The sequence below is a fragment of the Perna viridis genome, chromosome 3 (assembly GCF_037379345.1).
Source record: "Perna viridis isolate PV_CMFRI_1.1 ecotype Kerala chromosome 3, ASM3737934v1, whole genome shotgun sequence".
NCBI classification, from domain to species: domain Eukaryota; kingdom Metazoa; phylum Mollusca; class Bivalvia; order Mytilida; family Mytilidae; genus Perna; species Perna viridis.
The window spans coordinates 9,686,397-9,701,984 of record NC_142447.1 but is presented as its reverse complement, the minus strand read 5'-3'; the positions used below and the strand labels follow the sequence as shown (position 1 = coordinate 9,701,984).

The 15,588-nt window shown below is 33.4% G+C and overlaps 1 protein-coding gene across 5 annotated transcripts in view; it reads right to left on the bottom strand.

The window, feature by feature from the left end:
• LOC148620945 (uncharacterized) overlaps positions 1-15,588 on the bottom strand; it is a 182,464-nt gene that overhangs the window by 95,717 nt on the left and 71,159 nt on the right. For all 5 annotated transcript variants that reach the window (XR_015921037.1, XM_088574867.1, XM_088574868.1 and 2 more), the window contains 12 exons: positions 14,343-14,580; positions 12,919-13,042; positions 11,191-11,342; positions 10,196-10,301; positions 7,864-8,003; positions 6,288-6,403; positions 5,376-5,437; positions 4,856-5,022; positions 2,539-2,662; positions 1,923-2,074; positions 746-851; positions 346-491 (listed from right to left, as the gene is read on the bottom strand). Coding sequence is in view for 4 of the 5 variants with exons in the window: in XM_088574867.1 (XP_088430993.1) it covers positions 346-491; positions 746-851; positions 1,923-2,074; positions 2,539-2,662; positions 4,856-5,022; positions 5,376-5,437; positions 6,288-6,403; positions 7,864-8,003; positions 10,196-10,301; positions 11,191-11,342; positions 12,919-13,042; positions 14,343-14,580 (1,633 nt within the window). In the remaining variant the exon portion in view is untranslated. The remainder of the gene's footprint in view (positions 1-345; positions 492-745; positions 852-1,922; positions 2,075-2,538; positions 2,663-4,855; positions 5,023-5,375; positions 5,438-6,287; positions 6,404-7,863; positions 8,004-10,195; positions 10,302-11,190; positions 11,343-12,918; positions 13,043-14,342; positions 14,581-15,588) is intronic.

The window sequence follows — 15,588 nt, the reverse complement described above, 5'->3', positions numbered from 1 at the left end:
CACGGCTTTCAACAACTCTGACAGAGAATCAATGTCTTCTTGTTCTCGTTTTATCCATTTTCTTGCATAGTCCTTGCATTATTGAAGCTTCCTTTTCCAGTATTGCTATTCTGGACACTGTCTAATATTTGCTTATACAAATTATTATATATTTTTCATTTCTCAATTATTTCTTACAAGTAAACCGACGCCAGGACTATAACTGCATGCAATGTCTTCTCATTGGGTGGTTAAGTGCACATTACAGTATGCAACAAAATTTAGATCCAAATTAAAAGTTGAACCATTAATTGCAGTTATCAGAATTTTAGACAACAAATATCACCATTTTCATCATAAGCTTACCTGGGAAACATGAATCCATTACATCAAATCCTTGAGGTATAAGGCTAGTAAAGTTGGGAGATGTCATCAGGCTCTCAGCGACAGTTTTTATTTGACATCGAGGGAACAGACCAGCTGTGCAGTTAATGTATGGGACCCAAACATCTCTGTGAAAATAATAGTTATAAACACCATCTGACTAAATGATATTTGCCCCATATCAAACCACTACCCTAACTTTACTTGAATAAGTGATACAAGATTTTTTGCTGCTCACTTTTGAATGCAATAAAAAATTAACATGATTCTTTCCCTTTACATGAAAAACACAGATGATGAAACATAGATTTATTCCAGTGTGAAATTTTAGAAACTTATATTTTGCTCAAGTATTGGTAAATTACCATTAATAGTTACCTACCTACAGTCAGGATATGCCAAATATTTAGACACCAACTGATAACATACACCTAAAGCATAGCTCTCAAACAACTGGGTATTATTACAATGGAATGGACCATCTGTCACTGGAAGAGAGAAAAAAAAATGATATATATATATATATAAAACGTCTCAGAATGTGACGACTCTATTCTCTACACTGCTCCATCGGATCAAATTGATACAGGGACTCTCTTTGTTATATCATTCAGGCTCCTCATCAGTTGCTTATGTGAGCCTTTGATAAAGGTACAATCACCCACAGCGTACTCGATTCAGCTTCTGAATCTGTTTTGATCTTGAACTTTGTGAGTTTTATGCTCGTTAAGTTTTGTGAGTGTTATGCTCATATAGTTTTATGAGTTTTATGCTGAGGAAGGATATCTGTTATCCGAAATATTCAATTTAAATTTTACCATCTTCTGGTGATGTTAAACATATTTAGACGTTTATTTTATTTATTGTTATGTTTCGCATCGTTTTTAACGATCCATCACCCCATATACACTAAGAGTAATATACACATGGTACAGTTCTACTCAGTTTCAACCATTCAACGTATTTCCAAACCTTAACTGCAAAAAGAACATGAATTTGCATATGTTGCTGTATTAGGTATACCCCACTTGTTGTCTTTTTCACATCTTTTATCACCGAAGCTTACAAATGGCTGACAAGTTCAGGTTAGTGAAGATTTATTACCTTGCTTACCAACAAGCCATTTCAAGTGTTCAAGAAATTTAAGTCTGAGAAATCCATTGCTTTTCTTACCACTTATATAATGTAGAAATAGATATTTGTCTTATGTTATTTGTATTTTTACACAGAAAGATGTTTTACACTTCAACTAAACACTCTTTAAATGGCAAATTTTCATGCATTTGAATGGTAGGATGGGACCCATTCTCGTGAAGGCATGGAGAATTGTGATGAGATTCACATGTAACCCTATGGACCTGATTGGACCTGACTGATTTTAGTGATTTTTTTTAGTGCCTATATCTAAAGTATTAACAGGAGTTTTACAGACAAATGGACATTTCATGGCATACCATTTAACAAGGGGATATAATTGGAACAAAAAGATGTAGGCTGTGTGTTTAGATTGGATGACATGGTTTTATACATCATACAAAGCAAACTGTTTTTATACTAACCAGGGCACGTATATATCTGTGATGATTGTATATTGGGTAGAAGTCCCTGAATGACAAATGACATCCACTTGTGAAGATCTGTTTTCTTACACTCTCTGCTGGTCTTTATCTCGACTGCTTGTTGGATACAAGTTAAACCAACATCATAGGTTCTGAAAAAAGGTAAAAACAGTTGATTAAATCTTTAAAGTTTCATAATCACTGTTATTACTAATTAAGAGAACATAATACAAGTAAAGTGTACACAACAACAAATACATCTCTGATAGAAGTAACAAAATAAAAACCACAGCTGTATAAATCACATGATATTACAGCATCCCCCTTTTTTTGGTACTCGAAGTCCCATAACTCTTAGAAAAACAAAAGGAAACTTCCTACCTAGAAAGCAAGTAGGATACAAATAATTAACTTTTATAAGTTTGAGTATTCATACTAAATAAGAGCAGACAGATGGACAACAGTAAACAAAAACAAACGCATCAAAACGATGATGACTTTACAAATAATTAACCTATATGTTGTACTGTTGTTTGCATCTTTATAACATAAATAACTAAAGAATAGCTAGCTATTCCCTTCAGGGCAGCAAATACTACATGTTATGTATAGATACCTGCAGATTTCATCAGAGCTGATATTAGTCCTATTTGACAAATATGACATCGACATTCCACAAGCTGGATTAATTTCTAGTATATTTTGACTATACCGGCTACAGTCATAGCCAGATTGGTCACCTGCAAGAAATTTAGAAGTTATTCAAATCTAGTTGTACTAATGGTCATGAAGGGTAATAACAAAAGTACTGAACTGATGAAATCTTGGCAATAACCAGAAGAAAAAGTAGAATGGAAAGTCTGTACAACAAATGGCAACATTAGAGTAAAAACAGGAAAGTTGGGGATTTTGCAATGGTCCAGAATTGGTATAGGTACATGTATCTCCAACATGAAAGTTGGGTTAAACCAGGTTTAGTGTGCTTAACCTCCTATTTCCATAAAAGTTCATTACTTCTGGTGTATTTCAACAAATGTGCAGCATAAAACTGCCATCAGCAAATTCAGCTATCAAAACAAAGGATATGAACATTAAATCAGTGAATATAAAGTTCAAGGTCACTTATTTCTACCAAAATTGATTGTATTAATGGTCATACCAGAGTCACTAATAAGTCACCTTTATAAAAAAAACAACACAAACTTGATCCTCCTCACCACTAGGTACTATGTATATAAAACCTGCATAATTAAGAAGAGATGAGGAAGGACTTGTACCTTTGATGACAGTGAAAGAGTAATCAAGGGAACCAAGGTAATAGCGGTAATCAAAAGAATGTAATCCAGGGACAAAGACCACACATGGAAAACAGACATACACAACAAATAATATAAAGTAACTAAAATCATACATACAAAGTAACAAAAGCAAATGAGGAACTCAGAATCCACTAAAAACTGGGAGTATGGACAAGGTGCACCAGTAGGATAAGTGTCCTCTGCTTTTCTAGAAACACCCGCCCAGTTGCTCATAGAAAGTCAAGTCTGGGGTAGACAAACAAGGAAAGGAAAACTATAACTGGTTATAATCTTGTACCAACATGACCCTGTTCCAGAAACCAATTTGTTAGAGTTCTAGCGTGATACAAAAAGTCTGTGTAGTTTTGGCAAGCTCTGGCATAACATATGAGTTGTAATATGAACACTCCATATCCAGGTGCTGAAGGAAAGATGACAATTCTGAATGAAAAGTCATCATGTTTGTTGTAAAGTTTGGTCAATAGTTTTCCTTTACCATCGATTTCTAAGTGTAGGTCAAGATATTAGGCTGACCTCACAGTGTCTGTAGTATCCTTTATCTCAAGTTCTTTGGGGTAGATGTGATGTATCAAATCCCCGAAATTAGGACTGTTTAAAGATAATATGTTATCTATATAGTGGAAACTGAGCTTAAAGGATCTAGCCAAACAATATTCTTTCTTTCGGATCAGATCAGCTATAAAGTCAGCCTAATAAGAGAGAAGAAATAGGTCAGTAAGTAAAGGAGCACAATTTATTCCCATTGGAATGCCGACCGTTTGTTGAAAAACACGTCCACCACACTGGACAAATATGTTGTCGATTAAAAATTCCAGCATTTTCCTCTGTATATTTGGAAGATGATTCGGAATTATTTCTCACAAAGACTGAGGAATCTCTACCGAGAACTATATATTTGTATCTAGGTGTACCATCTTTTTTGGAAAAACAACAAAGTATAATGTTTTTTTCAGTTGGGATTTTAACTGAGTATGGAGAATAAAAGTATACAGTGTTGAAAAATCATAGGTTGTAATGCTATTATATTCAGATAATAGTCTTGAACTGATTGTCTCCAAAAGATCTTTCAAATTTTTCAAGATTAACAAGAGTTGCGGTAGGACTGCAGACCCTCGTTGACAGTTGCAGGTGTGGATGGAGATATTTCAGTTTGTGACAGAAAAACCAATATCCTTGGTCAATTTTACCCCAAAATGCACAAAAAAACCTGAATTCTTCAACATAAGTGGATTCTTAGCTCTGGAACGACCCTCAACTAGCATCCTCACTGCTAGCATGTTTATACTCTCACAAAAGTCCAATCACAGACAGAGTTTGTATTGTGTCAAGATGAAGTTGTAAAAGTTACATAAGACAAACAGGAATTCTGATGATAGCTTCATACATTTAATCATGCTTTTATCATGTTAATGGAAAAATAACCCCATGTATCCCAAATTTGACATCTCAAACCAAAACTACCAGTTTTCCTGGTATCTCATTTAGATGCTAAATTCCATTCTCAATTCTCACAGCTTACTTTTTGTCAAATATATGATAAGATATCATGTCATAAACTCATACAATAACTATACTACATGACCTATTTCAAATATAAGAACTTATTATTTTTACCTTCAAGAAGTTCCACATCAATACTGGTGGGGTCAATGGTTTGTAGTAGATATAAATGTGGCTGCATCTTGGCAGCCATAACTATTTCTATTGAAGTTTTCTTGATGTCGTCTTCACTGATTGGTATTCTGTATTGGACTTCGAATACCACAATCACACTTCCTTGTCTAAAAACAAAAATGTAGATAATTGTCAATAAACAATTAAAAAAATTTGTTGTGTACCAAATACATAGTGGCTGTGATTAATAGTTGCTAAGAAAAATACATTACGAAAATATTTTATACGCCTGCTTCCAGCCAGACTGACCGACCAACATTCTATTAGCCAATTTGCATAAGTGGCCCAAAATGTGATGATAGTAAATTTTACATTGTTCAAAATTCAGAAATATTGATACGGGAGGTGCCTTTGTCTCTGTTCCATTGATGGTGATAAAATTTAATAATGAGGCACACTCAATAAGATGAGGGAGGAGCCAGAGAACAAAGATAATCTTGTTGGCCTAAAAGATACTTACTTCAGTTCCACAATCTTCATAGTACTGATGGTGTCAGTGTAATTTGATATGGCCATTCGCATCTGCAAAAAATATGATAAAACCATTTTTAGCAACACTAACGTCTTCATAGAGAACACAGACCTGATTTTACAAGGTCAATGAACAAAACAGAAATGGGTATAATCAAAAGTAAATGTACAATAAAAATTTAAAAAAAAACTGTAAAATGTTGATTTAAAAAGCAGATTTGAGTACCCTAAAAGGCATCAAGTCAAACCTTTCTTAGCAACCACCTGTGTTCAATGAAGACTTGTCTTAAACTATCATTATACTATCCTATACTATATAAATCAGGAAATAAAATACTTGTTTCTGGCCCCTTTGTTGCCCCTTTTTCTTACTTGGCTCAAGTCACAACCTCAAAAATCAATCCCAGTCTTTTCTTTGTGGTATGGTAATACAATTTCAAAAAGATTCATTCACTAATAGTCAAGCTATTGTCTTGACATCAGGAAAAAGCATGTTTCTAGCCTCCTTTTTGGCCCCTAATTTCTTAAAAGTTCAAGTCTTTACCCCAAAAATCAATCCAAGTCTGACAATTGTGGTATAGGATATTCTGGAACAACATCATAGACATTCCTATGCTTATATTGTTGTTATATAGTTCAATTCTATGAAATGCTTGTTTTAAGCCCCTTTTTGGCCCCTAATTCTATAACAACTAAGGCCTTAACCCCAAATTTATTACCAAACTTCCTTTTGAGATATGGACCCTTGTTATTAGATTTTATAAAGATCAACCAACTAATTCTCAAGTTATTAAATGAAAACCAAGTGCCTACAAACGATGACAATGACAACAGTGCCACACCAATACACATTTTTTTTAGCAATTGTATAGAAACAGGCATATTAAAATATAAATGAGACCTGGTTCATTATTTCTCTGGTCAAGTTCATATACTCCTCACTATCTGAATCAGCATAGACAGGCATCCACATCATATCAAACTTCATACTGATACGGTACTTGGTTGAACTTTGACCTGAAACAGATAAAGTAAATTTGACAATCAGTCAATCATGATGCCCAGCGTGGCAACTTTTGTTAGAAATATATAATGGTATCATAGTTTATTTTAAATTTATACCAAGTTGTCAAAGACAGTCAAATGAAAGCACAGACAGAAATTTTATTTCATTAGACAATATATGTACATAACTATTGTTGTTTTCCATGTTAAATTATTTTAATATTTCGATCTATTATTTTGGGAATGAAATGTTTAGCTTAAACTTATAACTTTCGTGTATACCAGCTTGTTATTAAATCTGAATGCAGAAAACCTGTCAAGTGACCTTTTAAGAGATGGAAAAATCTTTGGTTATACAAACCCTTTTGGACTTTAAAATTGGTTTGGTTTAAACAGGTGTTCAATTCACTGAGGTTCAAATACAACTAGAGACTATAGAGAGCTTGAATCACTTAAATGGAGAACTTAAAATCATGTAGTCATATCATTTGATCAGAAAAAGCTTAAATGGCTACTGGTGGCCAGATGTTATCAGATGTTTAAGTTGTCCCTTTTATTATTTCTGGTCATTATAAAACATAAGATATCCATGAAGGCCAAAATGTGTTTTCCTGTAGGGTTTCAACGGCAATTTGAGTGGCTGCAGCCACTTGCTGAGCCACCTGCGCCACATACAAAAATGAATCCTTTGCATTGAAGTCATTTGCCCTATTAAGTTTCAAGACATTGGCACCTGTGGTTTTTGGAGAAGCTGGCTAATCAGAGGCTTAAATGGCTTCTGGAGGCCATCTTGTTTAATCAAGTGGAACCAAAATTCTATTAGATATTGAAGTTGACCCTTTTATTATTTTCTGCTTAGTTTGGTCCCCATTGGCTTAGTAAAAGCAAATATACAGGTCAAAATGTATCACGATAGGGTTTCAATGGCAACTTTGGGTGGCCACAGCCAACCATTGACCAACCTGAACAAAATTTTAAAAAAAAAAAACACACACAGATTGTTAAATTTGTTTTGAGGAACATTTATGCCAAAGTTTTGTTTCAATCCATCCAAAAGTTTGAAATGTAAAATTTTAGTAAAAAAATCCATTCCTTGACATAACTCATTCATCTGTCATCAGATCATGTTGAACAATTTTTGACATGTTTTTTTAGCAAATCAAAAATCCCTACATCAGTGCCTTTGCCCCAAAAGTTACAGAGGAGAAGACATTTGAAAAAATTTAAGCTGAATACGATGCCAACACTACTGATAGACAATGTCAGATGATATCAATAGCTCACCTGGCCTTCAGCCTTGAGCTAAAAAAGTGATATTAAGAGACTTTGAAAAGTGTCTGGTTAAGACAGGTATTCAGGTGATTCAGGATTCACTGTACAGGTTACATTTTACATGATAACATTCTGATCATGATCAATTGAAGACAGGTTGCTGTATACAGGTAGTGGCTACAACAGGTTTGACTGTTTACCTGGGAAACATGAATCAACATCGAATCCTTGAGGTATAAGACTAGTAAAGTTGTCAGATGTCATCAGGCTGTTGGCTACTGTCTTAATTGGACATCGGGGGAACAGTCCAGCTGTACAGTTAACATATGGAACCCAATCTCTGCGGAAATAATATTGATATATATAGATTAATAGGTATTTTTGATTTTGATATGGACAATATCATGTGGAATATCTGGAGGATCATGTGAGCGAGAGTGGAGATGTTCCACATGATATTTTCAGTACCAAAATCAAAAGTAATTATCATTCTGTTTATCAGTAATCTAATATGGAACATATAATTTTAATGTACTATAGTACTGTGACTACGAACTGTTGGTGTGTAACATCATTTTCATTTAAAACTCTTCTAATGACATCACAATTAGTCCCAATGTTTTGATGTATATTTTTGAATATTTTGTCATGTACATGAAATAAAAAATATCTGTCAACAAGATCAAAGGAAAAAGTACTGATTACTGATAAATGTAGATTTATACTTTACATTTCAAGTAGATCATACCTATTATACAGAGCATTCTGCCATCTTGCAAAATCAAACAGACATATTTTCAATTGACTAAATGTATTTAAAATGCTGTAAAGATAATATTTAAAAATTATTTTTTTAATTTTGATAGAAAAATTTGTGTGGTGAAATTACAAACATTAATTGTAAGCCTCTTTCAAGAGAAGATAATTGGTGGTAAAATGTTCTATAGAAATGTAATGCAAAATTTTAGTGTTTTAATATTTTAAGAAAATGAATTTGGTGACACCCAATTTTCTTTTTTAAATATAAAAGAATGTCAGTTCAGAATAGTTTGCAAAAAAGTGAAAATTCCCTATAGAATCCATACAAAACATTAAACTGCCATTATAGAGACTAAGGTTTCTATAAATCAAGTTTAGTTTCTTATGTTTTTAACATTAAAATTCTAAAGTATGTTCATTCAAGATCAATTTTGAGAAAAAAACTATAAAAATCTATATACTAGAAATGTTAGGTATGATCTACCTTAATGCATGACACCCAAACCTCTCTGGGAAAACAAAATTCAAACTATATTCACTCAAGAAAGAGTAATCAAAGGAATCAAGGTTCTAGCGAAAATCAAACGAAAGTAATTCTGGGACAAAGACCAGGGAAAACATCTTCATTTATCCAATGGGTTAGCTTTCATTTACTATTAAAGTGGATTTCCTGGATGAACTGACCTAGCTGAAGTGAAATAGCCCAAGGTAAATACCAGGTTTGCTATGTGAGCTCTGTTGAATTAGTACCAATGGAGCTTTATCCCTGTGGTCATTTGAATAGGCACCTTCATTCAAACAGCTAAACAGTTATTTAAATTACCACAGAGTTTAAGGATGTTTGCTGGTCATGTTCAGCCATTTTAGTCAGATCTTGGGACTCCTCAAGTAGGAGATTTTTACCTACAGGAAAAAGACACAATGAATGAAGAAGATTGAGCTCATAATATCTTTGGCCGGATGAAAGTTGAACAACATTGACTTAATGGTAAATGACTGAAATTACAATTATACAGAAAGATTTTGAAAAAATCTGCATAAGCCAATGTGAAAAAAAACAATTAGCACTTCTTTTATCATATAATACTGGTAGTAAAACTTGCAAAACAGGATGGTCACATTATCCACAGTGTGTCATGATTCATTTTCCTCTAAACCAGGATTACATGTAATATAAACTTCTAGAGAATATATAATGATTTAACCAGTACAGGAGTTGTTTTTTTCTTATTACAGCACACTCCAGTGGTCACCTATTGAAACTACTCTTTGGTAATTTTTTTCCATGTGAAGGAAAAATTCTCCTACAGCAGTTAAACTGCATGAGTGAAGGTGTCTTTTTAAATTACCAATAATATAAAATTAGAGTTTAAGGATATTTGCTGGTCATGTTCAGCAATTTTAGTCAGATCTTTGGACTCCTCAGGTTTTATCCATTTCCATTAATACTTATTGGCCAGTGACCCCCACTTTTCATAAAACACCTTAAAATGTTATTTGAGAAGTTTTCATGAAATACTCGTTTACTAAAACTGGTATTTATCTTGGGCTATTCCAGTTAAATAAGGCCAGAAGTCAAGGTCAACTCACTGTAAGTGAACAGAAATTATTTTGGTACACATTTTGATGTGTTTCGTTACAATGGATTCAAATTTCATCAAAATACTTCAAGTTTAAGACTTTTTTCCTAACAAGCCATCATTGGAAATTCCTAAATAAGGAGCTTAGGGCACTCTATAGTGTTAGTTAGTTATATCTTATTTAGTTACTTACCGACATGAAGAGTAAGATAAATGTCTATACATAAGCTGGTAACAGATACCTACAGCATAGCTCTCAAACAACTTGGTATTATTACAATGGAATGGATCATTGGTCACTGAAAAAAAACCAGATAATAGAAGAAATTCCCATCAGTTTAAATAAGCATAGCATTTCCATCTTGAAAGAGGTAACAAAACTAACATGGCCAAACAGTATAGAACTAACCTTGGCACACTGTAACTTGGCAGGATAGTATGGTAAGGGCATTAGAACTAATTTTGGCACACTGTAACTTGGCAGGATAGTATGGTAAGGGCATTAGAACTACCTTTGGCACCCTGTAGCTTGGCAGGATAGTATGGTAAGGGCATTGGAACTAACCTTGGCACACTGTAGCTTGGCAGGATAGTATGGTAAGGGCATTAGAACTACATTTGGCATCCTTTAACTTGGCAGGATAGTATGGTAAGGGCATTGGAACTAACCTTGGCACACTGTAGCTTGGCAGGATAGTATGGTAAGGGCATTGGAACTAACCTTGGCACACTGTAACGTGGTAGGATAGTATGGTAAGGGCAATGTATCTATTACTTGACAGGATAATGTGGTAAGGGCAATGTAACTATTACTTGACAGGATAGTATGGTAAGGGCAATGTAACTATTACTTGACAGGATAGTATGGTAAGGGCAATGTAACTATTACTTGACAGGATAGTATGGTAAGGGCAATGTAACTATTACTTGACAGGATAGTATGGTAAGGACAATGTAACTATTACTTGACAGGATAGTATGGTAAGGGCAATGTAACTATTACTTGACAGGATAGTATGGTAAGGGCAATGTAACTATTACTTGACAGGATAGTATGGTAAGGGCAATGTAACTATTACTTGACATGATAGTATGGTAAGGGCAATGGAACTATTACTTGACAGGATAGTATGGTAAGGGTAATGGAACTTTTACTTGACAGGATAGTATAAGGGTAATAGAACTAACCTGGGCATGTAAAAGTCTGTGATGATTGTATATTAGGTAGAGCTCCTTGGATGACATGGGGCATCCATTTATGAAGATCTGTTTTCTTACACTCTCTCCTAGTCTTCATTTCAACTGATTGTTGGATGCAAGTTAATGCAACATCATAGGCTCTAAACAAAGTTAAATAAAGTTGGTTTCTCAATCAACTCTTTAAGCATACTAATTACAAATATATATATATATATATATATATATATATATATAAAAAGGTCTGAAAATTCCCAACAATGTTAGAACTGTCAAATTTGCGATGCAAATTTTTGGTCGTTCCCTCCACGGGACTCGAACTCGTACCGCTGTGACATCTATGGCAACACCGCCTGCACAAAGTCCAGCGCCCTAGACCACTCGGCCAGATATATAAAAATCTTTACAGTGTTTAAATCAAAATATGCTGCAGTGGGGCATGGTTTAATCATAGAGTTTCTTCAAATCATCAATTCTTTCAGTTGTTAGTGGAGTCTGGGCTGCTCAATTATTTTTGTTACTTTGTATGTATTATTTTGGTTATTTTTTGTTGCGTATGCCAGTTTTCCATGTCTGGTCTTTGTCCCTGGATTACATTCTTTTGATTTTTGCAAGAATCTTGATTTCCTTGATTACTCTTTCAAGTGGTTTGAATGGTAAAAATTTGAGATTCGGTAGGATTTGAGGAAAATATGAATTTGAGATTTTTTATGAAACTCGGGCACTAATCCTCAGTATTTAGGAGGGGTTCAATATAATTGGTAAATGTGCAGCATAATTTGAGAAGAGGTAACAGATATGGCATCAAAACGTCCCTTCACTACAAAGACTTCGGTAAATGTGCAGCATAACTTGGGAAGAGGTAACAGATATGGCATCAAAACGTCCCTTTACTACAATGATTTTGGTAAATGTGCAGCATAACTTGGGAAGAGGTAACAGATATAACATCAACACGTCCCTTCACTACAATGATTTCGGTTAATGTGCAGCATAACTTGGGAAGAGGTAACAGATATGGCATCAAAACGTCCCTTCACTACAATGATTTCGGTTAATGTGCAGCATAACTTGGGAAGAGGTAACAGATATGGCATCAAAACGTCCATTCACTACAATGATTTTGGTAAATGTGCAGCATAACTTGGGAAGAGGTAACAGATGTGACATCAACACGTCCCTTCACTACAATGATTTCGGTTAATGTGCAGCATAACTTGGGAAGAGGTAACAGATATGGCATCAAAACATCCCTTCACTACAAAGATTTTATACCATTAGCACTAATGTTTGCTTAGTTATTATAATCAACAAATTCTATCATGCAGCAGTTATGACATTAAAATGTTGTGAACACCGACAAGCAAAAAAAAAGTCATCATCAGTAGGCCAATTTTTTTTTAGCAGGCATTTTATTTTGCATGAAATTTTTCCTACATGTAACAAATCCCATACTGTAACATTTGTTCCTTTCAATAACATGTCAAACATGAGTACAAATGATATAACAACTCAATGTTTACAACAGAAGCATTCTACCAAATTACGCTGCTCACTTACTCATTAGTTTGGACCCTGATTATTTATTCAAAAAAAAAATAATGACAAACTTTGATGGTGTAAACAGACCTTTACATTGGACCCAGATCTTATAAAGAACTGCTAGTATAACTTTTTTCCAAAGTTAATCTACACTGTAAATGGTATGATTTAAGATACCTGCAGATTTCTTTGGGACTTATATTAGTCCTGTTATGTAAGTATGAAATAGCTACTGCACAGGCTGAATTTATTTCTACTACATCTTGACTGGACTGGCTACAATCATAGCCAGATTTCTCATCTGAAAAAAAAAATTTATAAAGATAAAATGATGCAATAATTAAAACAAAAGTTACTTACTCATGTAAAAATAATAATAGTTAAAGCACTGATATTTACACAGAAAATAATCAGTCATTTTTCTATTTCATATGTTACTTGAATCATATTTTAAAACAAAACTAGAAATACTGTGAGCAATGTTCACTAACTTGATATACCCCCACCCCACATCCTCATTTGATAAATGCATCTTTTTACTGCCATATTGATTCAAATCAAACTCTAAAATAGATCGTGCAAAATGAGAACATATAATACAGAGTCTGTGAAAGTTTAATTGAATTCCATCAGGATGGACACCCCTATCACACTATATGTCCAGTGGGGTGGGGGGGAGTATAATAAGAAAATTTAAATAGATTTAAGGACATCTAGCCAATATTCATATTCAACCCAAAGGACCAATAGTGGTTTATACAAAATAAAATCTCAAGTGTAAAAGAAGTTATGGTGTCATGTCATAAACCTATTTTCTATTATTGACAACATAACTTAAGTAAGACACATTTTTTTTTACCCTTCATTTCAAAACATGGTCAGAATTTTGGTCTTCAATTTAGCTGTTCCATTTATGTTTTGATATTATTAACTTTAAAGACCTATCAAGGGTACTGATTTAAAACATTGAGTTACCCAAGATTTCTGTTCACCAGAGGACAAATTGTAATGGGAGTAAGGGTAGTTTTGCTGGGACTGTGAAATCTGTTCAAGTTATCCAAGATTTAGATTCTTCAAAGACACATAATGTTCAAATGTATTTCCTTATAAGGCAGGCATACAAAAAAGTACATGTATGAACAGCATCAAACTCTCTGAGTTTCCTTCAACAAAATCTGTGCACTAAATAGATGCTTTATTGTTTTTTAATCTATTGAATTTCATTTTATTTTCTCTTATTATTTATGATAACATTCAGAAAATTCTGAACCTTTTTTGTCTATTTCATACAAAGAAACGACAGACTAAAAAAAGCAATATGATTTTCTTTTATTACACTTTAAATACCAAATAGGTGTATGAGGGCTCTGGAAGGGTAACTTTTTTTTTCAGTTATTATATGAATAATTCTTTTTTCCTGAACATTCAAGGAGATCTATCCAGAATTTTTTTTGCTTTTTTTTCATATTTAAGCAATCAGTAGGTAATTGTTTTTGTTCAATGTTTTTTTTTAATCAAGGAGTACAATCATTCAATAATTGTTAAATATTGTTAAAAAATGCATCAATTTTTAGAAAAAAATTTCAATCAACATATAATACCTTTTAAGGCTGTGACAGAGATGCTGTTCATATCAACAGTTTTAAGATATATCAGAGGTGTGTTAGGATCCATCTGTGCCCCGGTTACCATCTGTCGAGTCCCCCACATTATAACTGTAGTCTTTATAACAATGTTGTATCTGACTTCAAACACCACATAAACGCTGCCTTGACGGACTTCTGTTATTTTCATGTAATCTATCAGGTCGGTGTAGTTAGCTGCTGCAGCAATATTCATCTGGAAAAATTAAATATTACTTAATTGTGGGAGTTAACTATTGTATCAATGGTAAAAAAGAATGTTCATTTTTTTATTGGACAAAACACTTACATTACCTATCTTACACTAACCACACACAGAAATTCAGAAATAATTACAAGTTATTTCTATAATTAACTTTATGCAAACAGATGAAAACTTTCATAGGAACTACTATTTTTTTAGAATCTCTTATTAGGAGCCTCATTTGCTTCCATAAAAAGTCTCATTTGAAGTAAACAATCTCTTCTTCCTGACTGGTCAGTTATAAATATCACTTTTTACCGTGCTGATCAGTTATAAATATCACTTATTACCGTGTTGGTCAGTTATAAATATCACTTTTTACCGTGCTGGTCAGTTATAAATATTACTTTTTACCATGTTAACTTAATTAGGAGAAGTGATTAATAATTATTTTTACAAGAAATTTTTTGATTTACCCACCCTCCTTTCCCTTCATCACCTGTAGTTCCTAGTTGTTTTACATACTTTGCATGTATTTTTGGCTTGTATGTAATGGGGATTTTTTAACCCAATTCCACACCAATCTTATATTATGTTGTTATATGTATATGTAGCCTCAAAATCACAAAATTTTACACTCTCCCCAAAAAAAAAAACAAAAACAAAAAAAAAACAGCTATATGGTATTATCACTTAAACCAATAGTGCATGAGGCTAGTAGAACTTCTCAGTGCTGGATTTGACTTCCCATTTCCACATTTTTGGTTTGTTTTTGAGTACTTCTAGTATACTATTAATTTATGGATTTCAATGTATTTGATTCTAATGCAGCAGATGAGAGGTTGCTCCTTGAAACATATGTACAGCATCAAAATTAGCAATATTAATAAGAGTGGTATTTTGTACCTAAATATATCATAATAATTTAATTTGTTTGTAATAAGTCTTCCAAACAAAAACAAGAGGTTCCCAGGAGCCTGAATCACTCACCAGGTTATTTTTTTGTCTTTCAAGGGCAAT